The sequence below is a fragment of the Accipiter gentilis genome, chromosome 5 (assembly GCF_929443795.1).
Source record: "Accipiter gentilis chromosome 5, bAccGen1.1, whole genome shotgun sequence".
Classification (NCBI taxonomy): Eukaryota; Metazoa; Chordata; class Aves; order Accipitriformes; family Accipitridae; genus Astur; species Astur gentilis.
In genome coordinates this window covers 24,014,975-24,033,665 of record NC_064884.1, presented here as the reverse complement: position 1 = coordinate 24,033,665, position 18,691 = coordinate 24,014,975, and the positions used below count along the sequence as shown (strand labels likewise).

Below are 18,691 nucleotides of genomic sequence, written 5' to 3'. Positions count from 1 at the left end.
TGCATTTGAGTGCAGTGTATTTTAAATATCTCCTTCTTTGGAAAACCTGATTTGATGTGGTGGGGAATTATAGTACATCTATTATTTTTTTATGTCTGTTAGTGCAAGTCGGATAGGTTCATATATGTCAGTGTGCTTGGTTAGAAAGATCTTTTGCCCAAGCTTTCAAGAAAGGTAGAGAGGACGCAGAAAGCAAATCATCATGAATAATAAAACAGGAGCTTCTTTCTGCAGGTTTCATGAAAAAGCAGGAGAGAACATGTCTTGTTGCATGCACTTATGTTTTGTGGTCCCAAACGCTTTCGGCATTTTGATGGAGGGTGGATATAGGGCTTTTGTTCTCTGAGCCTCTGGCAGTTAGGAAATGTCAAGCAGAAAATGCACTTTGCCTGCAGGGGAAGAAGTCACTGAGGTGCCCTGGTGGTGCAGTATCTCTGCAGGCTTATTCACAACATGGGAAAGAGATGAACCCTGACAGCTGGGTCTTCCTGGCATGTCAGCAGCAGTGAAAGCACCACAGATGAGCCTCAAAGAATGATGTGAAATGGGGAAAACCAGTAGTTATATGCATATTCCCTTTCAGTCTCCTTTACAGCCTCTTTCTTGACTCCCTTGGCTAGCAAGAGGTGGGTAGGAATTAGCAAGGAAAGGGGAAGGAACTATGTTTCAAAGTCACAGGTTTCCCCATAATTATTGAAAGGCAGATTTCCATTTTCACTGCAGCCCATCTAAATTACTCAGTTACCGGTGGCTGAAAGTGTCATTTGAGAGTTCCCTTACACTACGAGAACAATGAATCCAAATAAAAATGAATTGTTCTTTTAAATCTGCAGAGTTTATTGACTATTATGTGCTATGCCTATTTTTATCACTTTTTCTGTATTTCATTCCTTTGCCCTAATTTACCACAGTAAATTATTATCTTTTCATAAGTATTCTAAAAGTTGCACTGTTTCCTGAGACAAATTAACAAGACAGTCATGGTGACTTTTCAGGGTTGGCCCCGTATTATTGTGACTGGAGACCTGCAAAAGTAAACCTTAGCTTAGTTTAGCATTCTGTTCTGTGATTTGGGGATTAAAGAATATCAAAGAACCAAAAACATTATGCTTAAAAAATTAAAAGAACTGGATACTTTGAGTGTGTTTGTTAAACAGCCCACATTTTAAAAATGAATGCCTATAGTTAAGGGTCAAGACTGATCAAGATCTGTTAACACTGGAATAACCTTGTAGGAGATGAGCCCTGCAAATTGTGTTATCATTCATTGAGGCTGCAAGTACTCTGGAAACCAGGCCATCCTGATCTGCATATTTAATTATAGATACCTGCTCTAGCAACTGATTTTACACCTGGGACTACTTATGTGCACTTTTAAATGCATTAGTGATTTGCTGAATTTGGCCCCATGTTTGAGAAACTCAGTTATTGTTCATCATTGTCTGTAAGGCTGGCCAGAAAACAAGAATTTTGTTTATCTGGAGAAAAGAAAAAAAAAGAGGTTTTGGAATTTCTTTTCAGCTTGGAGCAAACCAAGCTGTACAGATGCTCTTAGTGGAAAGTGAGAGAGGAAGAGGGAGGCAGCCTAAATAACCGACTCATTCTATAAGCTAAAATAACAAATGGCTGAGTAAATAGGGCAGCACTCACCTGGGATGTAGAATGGCATGGTTAAATCCCTTCTCCAGTTAATCACTACAGTAGAGAATGAGATCGTATTTTTTAATTTTCTTTTCTGCTTAAGTTATTCTAGTAAGTAAATACAGTTAGCTATTCATCGAATCAGAGAAAGAAAATCCAATGTGTCTAGGGGGTCTGCTCCTCTTCCTTCTCTTGTTTCAACCAGAAATGATGCTGTGATCCTTAGGGAGCTGGCTATTAAAATATTTCCATACATTTCTGGGAAATGAACAATTTGTGATTAATAAGATTTTGCTAATATTTTTGTTGATAGATTATTAACCACTCCTAATAGCTCCTTTTTTTCTCTATTTATTTAAAAGGGGAGAGAGAAAGGTGGCACCTCTTTAACCAAATTGTAATAAAAATGTGTAAAAAAAGTGTAACTTTGCTGCTGCTTTTCATTATCTGTTTGTTCATCTGAAGAATGTAAGTTGTCCTACAAGATGCATCTGAAAGATGCTTAAGGGTTTGTTCTAGTTTTTTTTCTTTTCTTCACTGAAGAAAGCTGAACCAAACTACTTTTTGAAGTGCTGTTATTGTTTAGGTAACCGCCACAAAAAACTGATGACAGGATGTGAGTTTCTAATTTTGGTGATCTCCCATTGTTTTGAGGGGAAGTTGGTTTTGAAGTAGCGATTGTAAGCACAGCAGGTGCTGGGATCATGTAGCAGCAGGCAGAACTATTATATGTTGGGACAAAAATACTCTTTTTTTTTCTTGGTAGATACAGGGATAATATTCCCATAACCATTTGACTGGCTAACCTGTATATTATGTGGAGCTTCAGAATTCTTGCGAGATATATACTGCTACTTAATGTATAAGATGCCATGATATGAGCGTGTTTTGGTTCTGCAGTATTTGGATAAGTATGCAGGTATATGACAGAGCAGAGGGAAGAAACAACATCAAGCTGAATTGGATTTCTGAATCTTTGTCAGTCAGTCTGATATATTTGGGAATAAATTCTTATCTGATGGGAAAACTGACTCTCCTTCAAAAATACCTTTTGCTTCCATAGTACAGTAATTCATGATGATGGTAACACTAACTGAAATAGGGATTACTGAGAACAGTACAGAAGATCTCTTGTGAAGTGTTTCAGTCTTGCCATCAGAACAAAACTTTGGTGCCTCCGTGTAAATTGGCATCCTTCCATTGACTTCTAAGCACAGTGAAGTGGGTGGTTTTGGGTTGTGCACTTCTTGGACAGACATGCAGGTACTCAGCAGCAGCTGGACTCCCCGAGAGCCTAACTTCAATGGTATTTTGCAGATTCATATCGACGAAGGTGGTCTTGATATGCATGGGCTCTGGTTGCTTCTTCCTGCCCTTCCTCTTTTGTAATTGGTTTAGTGGTTTGAACAAAGTGCAGAGAGATAAATTTCTGGTAACAATACTGTGCTGACAATATTTTAATAATGTAATAAACTGTTCTTGCTTACCCTGTTCTGGTCCTCTGGTAGCTAGGGTTCATGTGCTTGCAAAACAAATGGATGCAAATTTAGGATATATATACATATTTTCCTGTTTAAAATACCTTCTCTTTCCCAAAATTAAAAGGCAATACTGCATGGCACCCTACATTTTAAGAGTTGCATTGCTAAAGCTTTACATTTCTTGTGAAAACATTAATGTGTATCTTATTCAGCTTGAAGGTTGATATGATAGAAAGGGATGCAATCTTTGAAAGCAAAAGCAAAGGAAAAACCCCTTTCATTTTAATACTGTTTTCTATATGCTGATATTTTGTGGAATATGATCTTTCTGAAAAACAAAATAATCTTTTTCAGAAGTATTCATGTTTGCCCCAGGGATGTCATCTCTGACAGAGATGATTTAACATCATCCATCCAAATAGAGTGAACACTGTTATATGGGAATGAAATCATTTCAGCCTACCCTGAAGTTCGGTGGCCAAATTATACTGGGGGCATCCGGGCACCCTTGAGAGCCCTCCAGCTCATCACTGCCATAAACAGGCTGGAGCACCCGACCTCTCAGGAATGACTTGATGTTAATAAAGTCTTTACAACTGAGCAGATTGTAAAATAATTCTAGTTTCTTGTAGATGTCAAAAAAATTTGAAAGTCCATCTTGAGGTGCTGAGGAATGTGGGGTATGCCTCCAGGCTCACCCTAGATGTACAGAATCTATGGGCAGCTCTAGTTTGAAATAGTACAAAAGAGGCAGAAACAGGGATGAAAAGTTCTAAGTAGTTCAGATACCAAGCTGGTTTAGCTGAACAGACTTTCAGCTGGTTTATATTCCTTTTGTGCTGGAATGATATATGGCAATAGAGTTTTCGTCAAGGCACAGAATTTTCTTCTTGTCCCCTTTTGATACACTTGGGCAATGAAGTTTTCAATGCTTGGGGGTGCAGAGTGCTGAAGTAACATCTCAACCTAATGTTAAGGCTCCTCTTTTAAAAAAAAAAGTACCCTGTAATTTTTAGTTCTGTCTGCATACCTGCGTTGAAATAGTCACATTTGAGATGTATTTTCTTTCTTTTTCATTTTAACATTGACAGGTTGAGCCATTGATCCAGAAAGGCCATGAGAATCTGGTGCACCATATCCTGCTCTACCAGTGCAGCAGCAATTTGAATGACAGTGTGCTAGACTACGGGCATGAGTGTTACCACCCCAACATGCCAGACTCTTTTCTCACATGTGAGACAGTCATTTTTGCTTGGGCCATTGGAGGAGAGGTAGGATGAATGGCTGTCCAGCATAGTTCATCAATGGGGCTTTAAGAGGGTGTGTACTATAATGAAGCTTCTTCCTAGTATATTAGTGATTACTTAATCTGTCTGGTTTTAAGGGTACACAATCACAGTCCGTAAATGCCTCACCAGTAAATCCTCAACTTCTTGTTGGTCTTTGAAGTGTGAAATGCAATGATCATCCAGGGTGACAAGCTAAAAGTAATGAAAAGTATAGAGAGAGTTGATGCCTTAGGGGAAGAAAGATGGCTTGGGAGCATGGAAGTCTGTCACTGTATCAGCTTGTCCCGTCTGATATGGAAATACGCTGTCTCCAGCAATGACCAGTACCTGCTACCTGTGAATGACAGAAAGAAAAGCAGTCTCTGTAGGTGACTGCATAAAAGACATGGAAGCAAGATTTTCCAAATGAAGTTAGATGTACATTTAATGCATTTTTTGCCTCACTAGGACCTGGTTACAGCGTCACCCCATTCAGGCATATTGTGCTGAAGTTTCCCTACCCTGCCCAAAGAGACACCATTTCAGTGTAGGACTGATCCTGTGTCAGTGCGGCGCCAGCACAAGGACCACTTTGCTCATGGCAATGGGGCATATCTACAGAAAACACAGTCTCTGATGCCATGTTAACCCCAGGCTCTGTTTTCAGCTTGTTTCATATGTTAATTTAGGCTGCAGTTAATGCTTTCAGCTGACATAAGGCAGCATTACTGCCAAAAGAATCCCCCCCTCCCCTTTACCCCCTTGATTCAGTATGTGCCCACACAAACCATGGTGTGGACACAGAGAGGGACTGGGGTGATGATAGTTTCTGGAGCCTTCATTTGCCATCCTGCAGTCCAAAACCGTCTTCGAGTGCTGCAGTGTGAGGAAGCCAGAGCTGCTACATGGACCCATCAAAAGAAGTTTAATCCACTATGAGCATTTTCCATGATGTATGCTTTGTGCATTTTTGCCATCAGCTATGCTCTGACCTAGTATTTGTACTTTCAACTGTCTTAATCTAAGTGAAATAAAAAACTCATATAAATAAGTTATCATTTGACAACTACTATGGAGGCTTTTGCAAGGATGATCCTGTTGTTAAAGATCTATAGAGAGGAATCTGACAGATCTGGGTTACATCCAGGTTTACTGGAGTGCTTGCTTCGCTTACTTCAGTTTACCCTTACGTAGAATGGAGGTGATAATATTTATTACTGTATTCTACGATTAATTCATTAATGTTCATCAAGCATCAGAAAGTTGGGATCTCAAATTGAGCATTTCAAAAGTTAGAATCTCAAATTGCGTATTAAAGTATTAGCTATATACTATAAAATGATGCAGAATAATTCCTATAAAAGTGAATTTGGTAAATAAGTTCACTTAGGAGATAACTGGTATTTCGGTTTGAATCAGGAGTGAGCTTTTGAAGTAAATCTCCCAGTTATCCCCACTTACCAAGCTCTGTTTATCATCATGAGTGGTTTGAGAACTTGTACAGCCCCCTTTGGGATGAAATTAAACTGAACATGCAGGGGTGAACCCAGCATCTCCGAACAATAAATGGGGCTCAGTACATGGGGTCTGATCAGAGCTTGTCCAAAGGAGCATCACCTGGGGACAGCAGGTCCAGCACAATCTGTGGCACTGTACAGAGCTATTTCTTCTGCACTACGTGGCTTGCTAATGTAAATGTAGCCATGAAGATCATCTTTTTGTACTTATATACTTAGATTGCAGTGATTTGTGCAGGAAAAACAATCTAATTATGTACAACCTCAGTATTTCCTGGAAATTACTGCTTTTAGAAACTGGGAACATTTAAAATGTAGATTCACTTTTTCATAAGGGTTTATTGTCAGACTAACTACTTGATGATGCAATGTTTATACATTTAAAATGGAATTTTCCTTTTCTGCTCAAGCAATAAATACAGGATAAATAATTGTAAGATCACAGGATAATGCAGGTTGGAAGGGACCTCAGGAAGTCCCTAGTCCAGCCTCCTACTCAAAGCAGGGTCAGCGGTGAGGTCAGACCAGTTTGCTCAGGGCTTTATCCTCTAGCAAGCACAGGATCTACTGGTTTATATTTGACATAGTTATTTAGTGTATTGAGTATATAATAAATATATTATGCTACAATGCCACGTTCAGAAAGTTTTAAAAGAAGTTACCTTTGTAAATTTTGTCATTAATACGATCGTATCATTGCAAAAAAAAAGTCGATGTATTTATAAAAAGAAATTAACTCCTAACCATAGCAAAAACACCTTAACTCTGTATGCGTGTGTTGATTTCCAGGGCTTCACCTACCCTCCTCACGTTGGCTTATCCATTGGCACAGCAGCTGACCCTCAGTTCGTTCTTATGGAGGTGCATTATGACAATCCATCATACACAGAAGGTTTGTACCCTCACACTCTTTAAAACATGTAAGATTGGAAAATGTACTGGACACCAGTGTTTCTTGTTGCATTGCATGGCAAACAGAGTAAATACAAAGCTGAGGCTTGTTTTTGCCTGGTCAATAGTTCCTGGTTCCCAGTGTTTTTCTCACTGCACTCAAAAGCTTAACCTGAAGTCAGTGGGAGATTCAGATATACAAAGAATTGTGGATGGGGTATATACATCTCCTTTTATCACTACATTCTTCATGTTATATCTCTCTCTCCTTTCCTTTTGCTGGGAAATCCAATGACTGAGAGCGAGCAGCACAGCACCCAGACTGTGAGACAGCAACACAGGGAATGAGCCTTTTATTATTTTTTTTTTAGTATTTTTTTTAAGACATCTACCTGAACTGTGGACAGTTTCTGAAGGTGAAGTATAGACTCAGGTTGCTAGACCATTCACTGGGTTAAAGAATTCATCTTAAAAGATAAGCTTTTAATTTATAATGGTGTATTTTTTAATCTTCTTTCTAAAATTCATTTCTATTTAGAAGAAGCGAAACAAAGAAACCAGGGAGCCCCAGAAACTCTAGGGAACTTTGAAGCTGACTTTTGGAAAGATACTTTTTTGTTCTGAAACAAAAGTTCATTGAGCTACTGTACCTGAGAATATTCTGGTGATTGCTATATAGGAACTGAGTAAAATCCAGTGCAGCACAGTGTACTTGTACTGGCCTTTCTTTACACACCCATGTGTTAAAATAAAATCCTCTGTGTGGGTTATGGTGTTCTGTCTTACTGTTACTCGCCCTCTGTGTTGTACTAGATGAATTATCTCAAAATTGTTTTATTTAATGACAGACTCCCTCCCTTCAGTGTGCACATTTGTATGGGATAGAGCAAACTTCATTTGCATCCTTGACGTTGCATGCTTTTCCATCAAATATTACCTGAAAGCCTGAGAAGTCACATGCGGAAAAACTGTTTCTGAATTGGTTGTGTCCCTAAATTCACTATTATATTTTAATCGACTGCGCTGTACGATACCATTGTTTTTGGTTCAAGTGGCACATACAAAAACTGGGAATCAATAATGTTTCATTTTCTTTTTAAGCAATGGGGACAATTTTGCCTTGCTGGGAGAGTCCCAGCTGAACACAGGGTCTCGCCAAAGACCTGTGAAGATTTGGAAAGCGTTGGCAGAGCAGGGTGCCTGTAATCCAGGTCATGTTTCTCTCCTCCCTGACAAACTATATGGTGTAACTTCATGCCAGGAGTGTGAGGGAGTAGACCTGGGTGCTCCATCTGCTTCAGGTGGGGGCATCTGAGTCCTCCTGACACAGCACCAAACCTGCAACCAGGTCACCTTTGTTTTCATGTTTTGGCACCTGCATTTTCCCAGCTTGGGTCTTGTGGTTAAAGGCTGCATTATTAGCCTCACATTGTGATCTGGGGTAATGTTTTCCTAAGTGACTCAGATTTGGTAGTCAGCTTTGGCTCCTGGCTCCCAGTCAGACTCAAAAATGTTTGAACTGCTCCTAACATGGATGGTTTTGAATGTTTCTGTTTCTAATATCCTTAATGTTCACTTTTCATTTGAAAGGTGGCATCTTTTGAGGTTGTTTATCAAAAAATCTTGGATATCATAAAAATTTCTGGCAGTTAGATGTTAGCAACAAGCCTGAAGGGGAAGTACCACAAGGGAAAAATTCAGGTTGATGAGACTGTACAAATAGCTTCAGAAAGGGAATGAGTATGGATTCCCATTTAAAGTTGGGATGGTGTGGGACAGTATATATCACCTGAAATGTCATGATTTGCATACTGCAGAATGCCTCATAGTTGATTACCACTCTTAATTGGCTATGCATAGTTCATACCCTTTGCTCCTTAATAATTACATACTACTCCGTCTTAGGTATTTTAGTGACTGGGTAACTTGATCCCTTCTCTGTCTCTCCATCATTTGCTTATCTTAAAATAGCCTGCTGATTTCATATTGATGTCAAACTTGGTTTCAGGCACTGTTATTTCTGTTATGTTTTTTAGAAGACTAATATAGGTCACTAGGAAGCCTCTTATCTTCTCTACTTGGTATGTTTTTTGCGTTTTTAATTTTCAAAATTGAAATTTGAAAAGGGACAACAAAGAAGGTAACAGGTGAACTAACAGAATGTCAGCCTTGTGCAACACAGATTAATCTTTGGTTTTTGCACATTTTGCCTAATAAAATGGCTAATAGAAGAGAAATAATTATAAGCATTTAGATGATGGAGGCAACATAAGTTATGAACAGATACAGAAATACACATATATGGCTAAACATGTAGGCGAACAAAATAGTTTCATATCATTTTGACTCTTAAAAACTCAACCTTTTCCCAGCAGGCTTTGGTTCTTTAAACTGCTTTTTGAAATCAAGAGAAGTCCTTGAGTGAGTGAAGCATTAAAATCCTCTGGAGTTCTCTTGCCGACTTTACTCAGGGTGCTGGTATTACCTTCAAGTTTGGGATTTAGGAGGCCAATTTTCATGTTTAGTTGATGCTCTCTTAATTGGGGAGATTGTAAAAAGGATGTATTTGGTCATCTGAGGTGTGCTGTAATGTGACAGGCAATCCAAAACAAAGGAAAAATATAATTAGTGCTAGGGCTTAAGGTGAAGGAATAGATAAATTCACAAGTAGAAGACAACACATGGCTTGAAAATTTTAAAGAAAAAAACCGATAACTTTAAGCTGTGCTTCCAATATTTCATTTGAAAATCATACATGGAACCTTTTGAGGTCTTATTATTTCCTTGTATTGTTTGCTCTGCCTGTGATCTAACTTCTTTTCTCTGAGGTCTGTGTTGGATAGCTTAGTGGAAGGGACACAAGGACTACAGACAGCACATATTTTTCATTCACATCTGAACGCCACAGATATCAAGATACCATGTTTAACAACCCTCCCGTGGGCTGCCCCTATTTATTACTTCCTGCATATGGTTTGACTCATTTCCAGATTATTGCGGTTGATTACTTGATTTTCATGTAGAAAACTTAGGACAAGCCTTGAAAAATGTGAAACAATTGGATTCTTTTTTTTCTTTTTTTTTCTTTAAAATAGTGATCTACACCCACGGCTGACTGTGTTCTTTTGTTGCAGGCTTGATAGATAACTCTGGTCTGAGGTTAATTTATACTCCAGTTTTAAGGAAATATGATGCTGGGGTTATAGAAGCTGGTCTTTGGGTCAGCCTCTTCCACAATATCCCACCAGGCATGCCTGAATTTGTGTCAGAGGGTCACTGCACACTGGAATGTCTGGAAGAGGTATGTCTCCTGCCTGAACCCATTGGTTTGTATTCTTAGAAATAGTTTTGGACAGCCTCTTTAACTTCTTGGGCAGATTGATAGTTACCAGTTAAAGATATGCGAGCAAAGGCATCTGCTACGTGTTGCCCTCCAGAATGTTGAGTCTGTTTGATCTTGGTATTTGGGGTGCTTAGTATTCAGACTGCTTTACTGTTATGAGTAATACTTGCAATGCTTTAATTGTGTGTTCAACATATAAGCGTACATTGCTTTCCATGGCAAAGCTATTAATAGCCTGGAATAGCTAGCCCAGAAAAAATGTTGAGAGAGGTTAATTAAGACCTGTGCATGTGCAAAAGGCTCCTAACAGTGAAGTGCAAGCCTGAAAAGTATTCTTAGACCAACCACAGAAACTAAAGACCTGAACAGGTTTTGTTGTATGGCCCAAAGTACAAAATTATGCGTTCATTAAAGACTTGGTTACATCAAGATAATTTAAATATCTCTACAGATAATGGAAGCATTGTCTAAAATCCGTGATTAATGTACCATGGGAGATTCTCATATACATTGTCATTTATAGACAAAGCTTGAGTCAATGCTTGTTATGACGTGGTTTAGAGTGAAAAGCCAATTAGATATGGAATTTAGATTTCTTCTTGGTGATGTTAAATGTTGCATATTGTTATAGCATTTTTTCAGCCTAAAAACACTTGAATAATCTATTATTGTGAGGCTGTACTGTACCTGAAAGGTATTGCGATAACAGATTATTTCTAGTTTGGGCTCTGAACAAGGATCAAAGTTTGGCATACCAGAAGTTTGGATCCATAGATGTCAGCTAGAATGGGATTGATGTCAGATTTGTGTCAATTTGGGAAAGTTAATTTTAAAATGGTTTTGACCTGGAAAAAAGTTTCAGATGTAAACTTAGAGTATTTCACTACCAGTTTACTGGAAGATGGGAAGTAGAGCATATTATAATTACAGCCTCTTAATTTAAAGTCCTCGTTTTGGCACAATATTGCTAACATTGTTCATAACTGCATAGAAATACTTTTTCACGTAAGCATCCACATTCATGAGTATGGACCATTAACACTAAAATAATGTGCAGGTTCTAGTATAATTCCCTTGAAAATCTTAAGCTATTGAGAATTATTGGCAGTTTGGTTGCTTTTCATAAAAGGTGTGTGCATTAGGAGTAAAAAGACATTTTTATATAAAAAAAACACAGAAAAAGACCTAGCCTTTTTTGCATATAAAACCTTAATTTCACATACGGATTTGTTTTGGCACCAGACTGAATTTTGCTGTAAACTGAGGGAATGTAAAATGCATTTATTAATATATTTTCACTCTGTACATTGCATCACATTATGTTACATTGCATCTGGGCACAGATGGTGTTGGTTTCCCCTGGCCAGGCTCTAGGTGCTGAGAGACCTGCTGGGATTCATGTGTTTGCGGTACTTCTTCATGCTCATCTTGCTGGCAGAGCTATCAGGATGCGCCACTTCCACAATGGCGAGGAGCAGAAGCTGCTTGCTTATGACGATGAGTTTGACTTCAACTTCCAGGAGTTTCAGTATCTGAAAGAAGAACGAACCATCTTGCCAGTATGACACTCTTAATTCTTTCCCTGAAAGTGCTTAAGAGATCGTGTGCCTAACATTTACTCACATTTAGGATTAATTTTGCTACAGAATTTCTTATCATAGAATCATGGAATTCTTGAATGTTTTGTTAATTTTTCCACTTATCGCAGAGTGACTAATGTATTAAAGTTGCAGTCTCAGGAGTGTCCACCCAATTCAATACAGAACTGGCTTGGCCCATCAATTCAAGCTATTCTTTGGGTGTGTTTGGTGTCCACAGTTACTTGATTTGAACTTCACTATCATAAATGTTTGAACAAAGCAGATTATAAAATCACATGTGTGCCTGGCTGTGCATCCAGACAGCTGAAGAATGGGAATGCCACCACATGGCTTTATGGAGCTTTATGGAGCAGTTGGAACCAAGTAGCACATCCTGAGTATTTGCACACAGGAAGTATCCAGCCTTGCAAATATGTCTACAAATCAGCCAAGTCTTCTGTTTCACATTTTTATTTGTTGTGGGGAGTAAAACTCCATGCTCATATTCCACGTGAGGTTTCACTAGTAAACAAAACTCTTTGGAAGAAGAAATCATGCTATTCTATCTTCTGTTCTTGTGAGAATAATGTGATATAACTTTTAGAAAAATCCCTGCTACAATTATATTGTAAAGCAGTAGCTATCCATAGGTACTGCATGAAAAGAGTCTGTATTTTTCTGGATGAGTCTCTCATTTAAAAATTATCCACTCATCTTTTGCTGGTTCCAGCCGGCATCTGTTTTTGAAGCTTTGGCCTCAGGACAGGAAGTTTAGTGCTGCAAAGGTTGGGTGCTCCAGATCTGGCCAGCAGAGCAGCTGGGGATGTGCTTGTCCTGGTGCATGTGAACAAGCCCGTTGTTACTTGATGGAATTGGTCAGATGCAAAATATCAAACAACTGGATTTTGTTTATGATTGGAGCCAGTAAGGGAAAGGGAGATGAAAAGATCATCACAATGACTGAACTTCAAGTATGGTCAGGACCCCCATGGTTTAAACTTCCAGACTTCTCTTCAGGTCCCTTTCTCTCTTACGTCTCTTCTCCGACACTGGGAGACTTTGATATTTGTTCTTTAAAGGCAAGAATCTAAAATGCTAACTTTCTAATTTAATTTCTACAGCAAAACCTGGATGTTCAGGTGCTCTTTGAAGTCCAACAGCCTGTACTCCACAGGGACTTCAAAGACAAACTGGTGTTACCTCCTCCAGGAAAGAAGTGTTGAAGGGTTTAGGAAGAGGGCTGGCAGAAGATGACAGGCTTGCAAAGAAAGCCTGTAAAATTTCTAGGAAAATCCATGCAGATTATAGAGAAAGGCCTCTTAAAATTCAAGAACAAAAGGGAGTAGACAGCAGAAAGACTGAAAGAGGTATTTGATAGTATCAGTAACTTAAAAAGGACTGCTTGAGAAGAAGCTGGAATTCTATCTCTGAAGTGAGCCCTTTTCATGCCTTTTATTGTTTTCACCTTATGCAAAACTACCTGTACAGCTTTACATATATCATGTGGTGTAATTCAGACCACAGTCTAATCAATTAACTAATATTAAAAATTTTCACATAAGTTCTTGTTATTCTCTCCTTCTGCAAGCTCTTCCAAAGGTGTATCCTTCTTTCTGCTTTTTTTTCTTCACATATACTGGCACTCTCTTCTGAATTCGGAAACAAAAGATCTAATCTCACAGAAGGAACACTTTTAGTGAATGTTACCCAGTCCATAAGCCACGAAAACCAGGGACCTCACTGGTGGGAACCAGCATATTCCCACTGGGAGCAGCGAAGCTGTGCCAGTTCACACTGCTTCAGAAACCTCTGTCTCCATTTGGCCAACACAAGGCTGACACACCTTCTTCCAGCAGCCCCGAGTACAGTTAGTGCTAGCATTGATCTGGCAATGAGACAGCCTGCAGGAAAGGAGAAATTCTCAACCTTTGAAGGGTGATCTGATTTTTTCAGGGAATATTAATACAATGAGTGATAAGGGAAGATGATGATACAAAAAAGTGAACCAAAGCAAATAAATCTCTGGCATCCCTGTGATAAGAAGTTGCCCCAAATAACAGATTTTTAACGTCTGGCTATGTTTTTCAATATTTTAATTTCCACTTGATTATCATGGTGATTTTGAGATTTGTATTAGATTAGGTACAGGGAATAAAGGTAGCACCAAACTGTTAGATCAGTTTAAGACAGCAAAAAGTTAATTGTATGTATTTGAGAAGGTAAGTATTCAGCCTTTCCCATACATATCTGTCAATGTAGTTAAGTCTTTGCCTGTCACTGCCACTCCTCTACTCCCAGGCTTGGCAGATAAATAGTTGTTATTGTGATGTGGAAAACCTTCTTTTCCTCATTTGGCAAGTATTTCTGTTGAAGTTGGCAGGATAAATTAGCCTGGGGAAAGCTATCCAAAGTAGCACTGGATGAATTTTGGAGCAAGAATCATGTGTATACATCATCTACATATAAAATTTTCCTGAAAATAGGATTATAACTGGGCACCTCCATTGCTATTTAAAAAAGAAAGACAAGACTTTTATTAAGACTCCGTTTAAATCCACGGAGGATCCCTGAGGATCTGGGATAATATGAATGCTAAGTGCCAAGGCCTTATCATAATGCCAATTACCTAATCCTTTGCTCTTTCAAAAAGTTGTATCCACTCCTCTGATCTTTATTTCTTAAGTGTTTGCTGTCATCTGTGGTTACCTGAAGCTGGTGTTGATAAACTTCAGAACTGCGAACTTCCTAAATCTTGTGTTTCAGGGGGATAATTTAATCACAGAATGTCACTACAGTACTGTGGACCGAATTCGCATGACATGGGTAAGAACAGTTTTAATGGATCAAAATAAGTACACAGATAATATTGGGGACTAAAATCTTTTTCATAAAATGCTATTAAAAAGTGTGAACTTACTTGCTAATGCCTGTGTGTGTGTAATTACATATTATCTTTCCTCTCATAGATTCTTAGGTTTAAAAGTCATCAGGACTATTATGACCATAGTCTGATCTCTTGCATAAGGCATTCGTATGACTAGTTTATAAAAATAAGCAAGGCAGCTCATAAAAGACCTTTAAAAATCAGAATTTGCTAGTATAAGGAGTGCTTTCTTCATAACATGTATTAACATGCAAGTTCTGCATATTCTAATGAATTATTTTTATAAACTTGCTAGGCATTTTTCCCCAAATTTGTAATTACCAGTTCTTATGTATTGATTTTTACTTGTGCCGTGACCAAGATGGGACCACTTGCTTTTCTGCCTAACATAGAATCCAGGCAGCATGCAGGTCCTTTGGGCTGGGAGGAGGAGGAGGCTGGGCACAGTGAGCCTCTGCACATTACCGTTCTTTCATGCGGTGGGTTTTCCAGCGGCAGGGACCCTCCCGAAGAGCTGCCGCCCCCGGGGTGGTGCAGGAGGAGCCTGCGCCGTACCTGTGCGCCTTTGCCAAAGGCCCGAGGAGTGGCTGTGCCACAGCCCCGAGTGCACGTCCATGGCAGCGGACAAGGCAGGGCCATGGCCAGGGGGTGAGCGTCCCCCTCAGACTGCAGCGCGTGGTCTCCCAGATGCAGCTTTTTGGGTTGGCAGAGGCCGGGCACTGGCTGTTGCAACGTGGCCACTGCGTTTTGGAGGTGAAGCAAATTTGGTTGTTGGGACATGAGCCGGACTGTGCCAGCTGGCTACGAAACCAGAGAGTGATGCCAGACCCACTATGTTTATGGGAGGGATGCAGCTGCTGGCACCCAGCCTTTGCCAGGAGCTGATTCCGCTTCCTCAGGAGGGGCTGGATCCAGACCTCTGGGAGGTGAGACCTGAGGGGTTTCTGTTTGGCAGGGAAGACCTGTTGCCGGCATCCAGAGAGCACAGGGATACCTCTCCCTGAATCATGGCTTGCGTGTAGGCGCATGCAGTAGGTATATAAAGAAAAGCAAAAGAGTGAAGAATGAAGGCTTTTGTGTTTTCATCCTATTTTCCTGTGTGGGGACGCCACTAGCTCTTGGCCCTCGGTTCACGTGTTTTGTCTTCTCCATTCCTATTCGTGTGGTTCTGTGAGATTTGTCTAACTGTTCCCACATGGGATTTAGGACTGTGCAGCTCATAATCTTGTCCATATTTACCAAGATTAATTCTAAATTAGTTGTTTGCCCCATGGCTCTCAACGTCTGTTTCTTCTGCTAGCTAAAAATCTTACTCTAATTAATTATTTTACGGTTAGTGCTCATTTGTTCTTGAGTCAACATTATCTGTTAACTTAAATAACACTTTTCTTTCTTACTCTTTCCCTGCATATGTACTTACGAGGAGAGTCCATACAGATACATATTCCATCCTGGCCTCTGTTTTACTTTACAAAGCTCATGTAATTTACTATTAAAGAGACTAATTATCCTACCAGATTTTTTCTACCTCTGCTCCAGTTTGAAGCCCTTTTTCTGAAACATGGTAGATATAAGTACCTTGGAGACAACTGAAAATAAACCTGAACTTCTCAGATAGTACCCTGCAACATAATAGGAGTCTTATTTTATTGATGTTCTTTCTGACATCTTTTAAACTTGGGAGCTATTGCTTGAGCTTGCAGTGTATTTTGTAATTAATTATGTAATAATTTCTTGCTACTTGATAACCTAATGTGCAAGATAAACCTGTTGAATTGGGCCTCCTGATATACGTTTCATTAGCATATAAATGCTAATCGGTGTTTTTTATCTGTGGGATTCCAATGCTATCTTGATTAAAAGAAAAATCCCATTTTCAGGGTGGTCTGAGCACCAGGAATGAAATGTGCCTGTCGTATCTGCTCTATTACCCAAGAATCAACCTCACTCGATGTGCAAGTATTCCAGATATAATGGAACAGCTCCAGTTCATTGGTGTTAAGGAAATCTATAGACCAGTCAGGCAAGTAAAATGTTTATGAACATGTGTAGCACCTTTCTTTCTGTCTGTGGGATTATAGGGTCATTTTTATACGACTTTTATTTCCTTCTGGAAGTGCAACATGTTGCAGGGTTCTTTTTGGTCAATATGCTGTGCTGCTACTTATTTCTCCCGCCAAATTTTTTTGCCCCCCCCCCCCTTTTTTTTTAAATAAAAAAGCAGTTTCTTCTGTTAAAGAAATAATATTTCTCACAGCAGGTGTTTTTTCACCACCACCTTCTGTAAAAAGACTATGTATCAATGGCATATCAATGTTTCAAATCTATCAATTTATTAAAATATATCAGTGTTTCACATATATAGAGATACTTTTGAAAAAGGAGTTTGGGAGCATGGGTAGATTTGTTGTCAGTAATTCTGCTGAAGTCACTCAGTGCAACAAGATCCTAGAACCGTTGCTCACATATAGACCTTAATGCTGTCTTGGTGACACTAACAAAAATGCACAAAGGGGGAAGAAGTTGTACATTAGAAAGGAAATTGAGGGATTGAGAGAATATTAAATTGTTCATAGTAAAAGATAAATGGTACATAAGCACCATGATGGAGAGAAATGAGAGAATGGATTCTTTGAAAGAATAACAGGTCAGAGGATGACATGCAAGGTAAGTAGAGAGAAAAACATGGAACCAGTGGTGGGAATCTAGCCAAGAGGAAGAAAAGAGCTTTTTAGGTGAACTGTTAGCTGCAGGGGCTTGCAATTCTGTGCAAAGACACTCTCCTGAGTCTTGGACTCCTACTGTTCAGAGAAGCAGGACACTGCACATTTTTGAGATATAAATCCATGTCAGAAAGAAAACCCCCTAGCTCATTCATCAGTTTTTCTTCCTAATAAAAATAATCCATAAGTATCTGAACATTGGCCTACTGCTCAGCTCAAAAGGGGTAATATCATTTTGTTGTAAGATCTGTCTACTTCAGTGCTCCACAAACATTAAATATCCCCTCTGTGAATGGCCAGGGTAGGGGCTGTTATTATTTAGGCAACTCAGGATCTATAATAACCACTGTGAAGATCCATGCAATTCAGCTGGCATCTGACCGCTGGGGTAAACCACAGGCTGGTGAATTTTAAACAAGGTATTAGAGTTTTCCAGTCAGTCAGCAGAAGTCTTGCTGTCCTTCATCATGAGAGTCCTTGGCAAGAACAAAATGCTTCCCAGTGTGTTGTTGGATCTGGCTTTTCTGCCCTTTAATGTCAGTGGGATGACCTGTACAGTGATAATGCTCACTAAGAGCAAGACTGATTTCCAGGATCCAACATAAAATTTAAATTTTGGTAGGAGGTGGGAGGAAGCCCACTATAGACAGGATAAATGTGTGTGAATATATAAAAATCAGTAAATAGCATATTTCAGTTTTTAAGTGTTCCTTATAGTGATTAAAATTAAAGCATCTCAGTAGCAGATCAGCAGTGGAAGTTATTGTAAACAGAGTGAGAATAGTCTAAAGAGGAAAGTTCCCAAATGAATGAAATGCAGAAAAATAATCAAACAATAGAAAGTAGAAGGCACTATAGTGGTGAAAGTTAAATTACATTTGTATTGTTAGTTGCACTAAACTAAGGTAATAGTAAGATTTTTAAATAAAATGGATAGGTTAATAGTGTGTCATCACATTTACATTTTAAAAGTTGTCCTTCCATATACAGTTTATCTTAACAAAGCCATATAAAACTATTATTGCAAAGTAAATTGATGTACAGGCTTACTGGTCTTAGTTCTGAAATTTATATCCGAGACAGAAGAGCTTGAAGAAAGTCACAATGCAATCAATGTCTACTTCATTTTCCACACTATTTCTATTTACAATCTTTTTTAATACAGAGAGAACACAGTTTCTAAATCAGTCCTAGCTAAAAGAGTCTTTCTGAGCTTAGAAAGAAAATATTCTAACAAATGTATGCTCTCTTGAGTGTTCATTCATGATAACTGTACTTAAGGAAAAAAATGCACATTTGGCCTGGGGAAATAAAGATGTTTTGAATAGAGTAAGTATGCAGACTGTCTGCTGCAAATGGAATA

General features: G+C 39.0%; 2 protein-coding genes across 2 annotated transcripts in view; one reads left to right on the top strand and one right to left on the bottom strand.

The window, feature by feature from the left end:
* RPS12 (ribosomal protein S12) overlaps positions 1 to 18,691 on the bottom strand; it is a 511,578-nt gene that overhangs the window by 193,468 nt on the left and 299,419 nt on the right. The gene's annotated exons all lie outside the window — the stretch shown is intronic.
* The window catches only part of MOXD1 (monooxygenase DBH like 1), a 51,112-nt gene that overhangs the window by 27,571 nt on the left and 4,850 nt on the right, over positions 1 to 18,691 (top strand). Inside the window, exons 5-10 of the mRNA XM_049801485.1 lie at positions 4,214 to 4,393; positions 6,697 to 6,799; positions 9,933 to 10,099; positions 11,509 to 11,700; positions 14,485 to 14,544; positions 16,486 to 16,628. Coding sequence (XP_049657442.1) covers positions 4,214 to 4,393; positions 6,697 to 6,799; positions 9,933 to 10,099; positions 11,509 to 11,700; positions 14,485 to 14,544; positions 16,486 to 16,628 — 845 coding nt within the window. The remainder of the gene's footprint in view (positions 1 to 4,213; positions 4,394 to 6,696; positions 6,800 to 9,932; positions 10,100 to 11,508; positions 11,701 to 14,484; positions 14,545 to 16,485; positions 16,629 to 18,691) is intronic.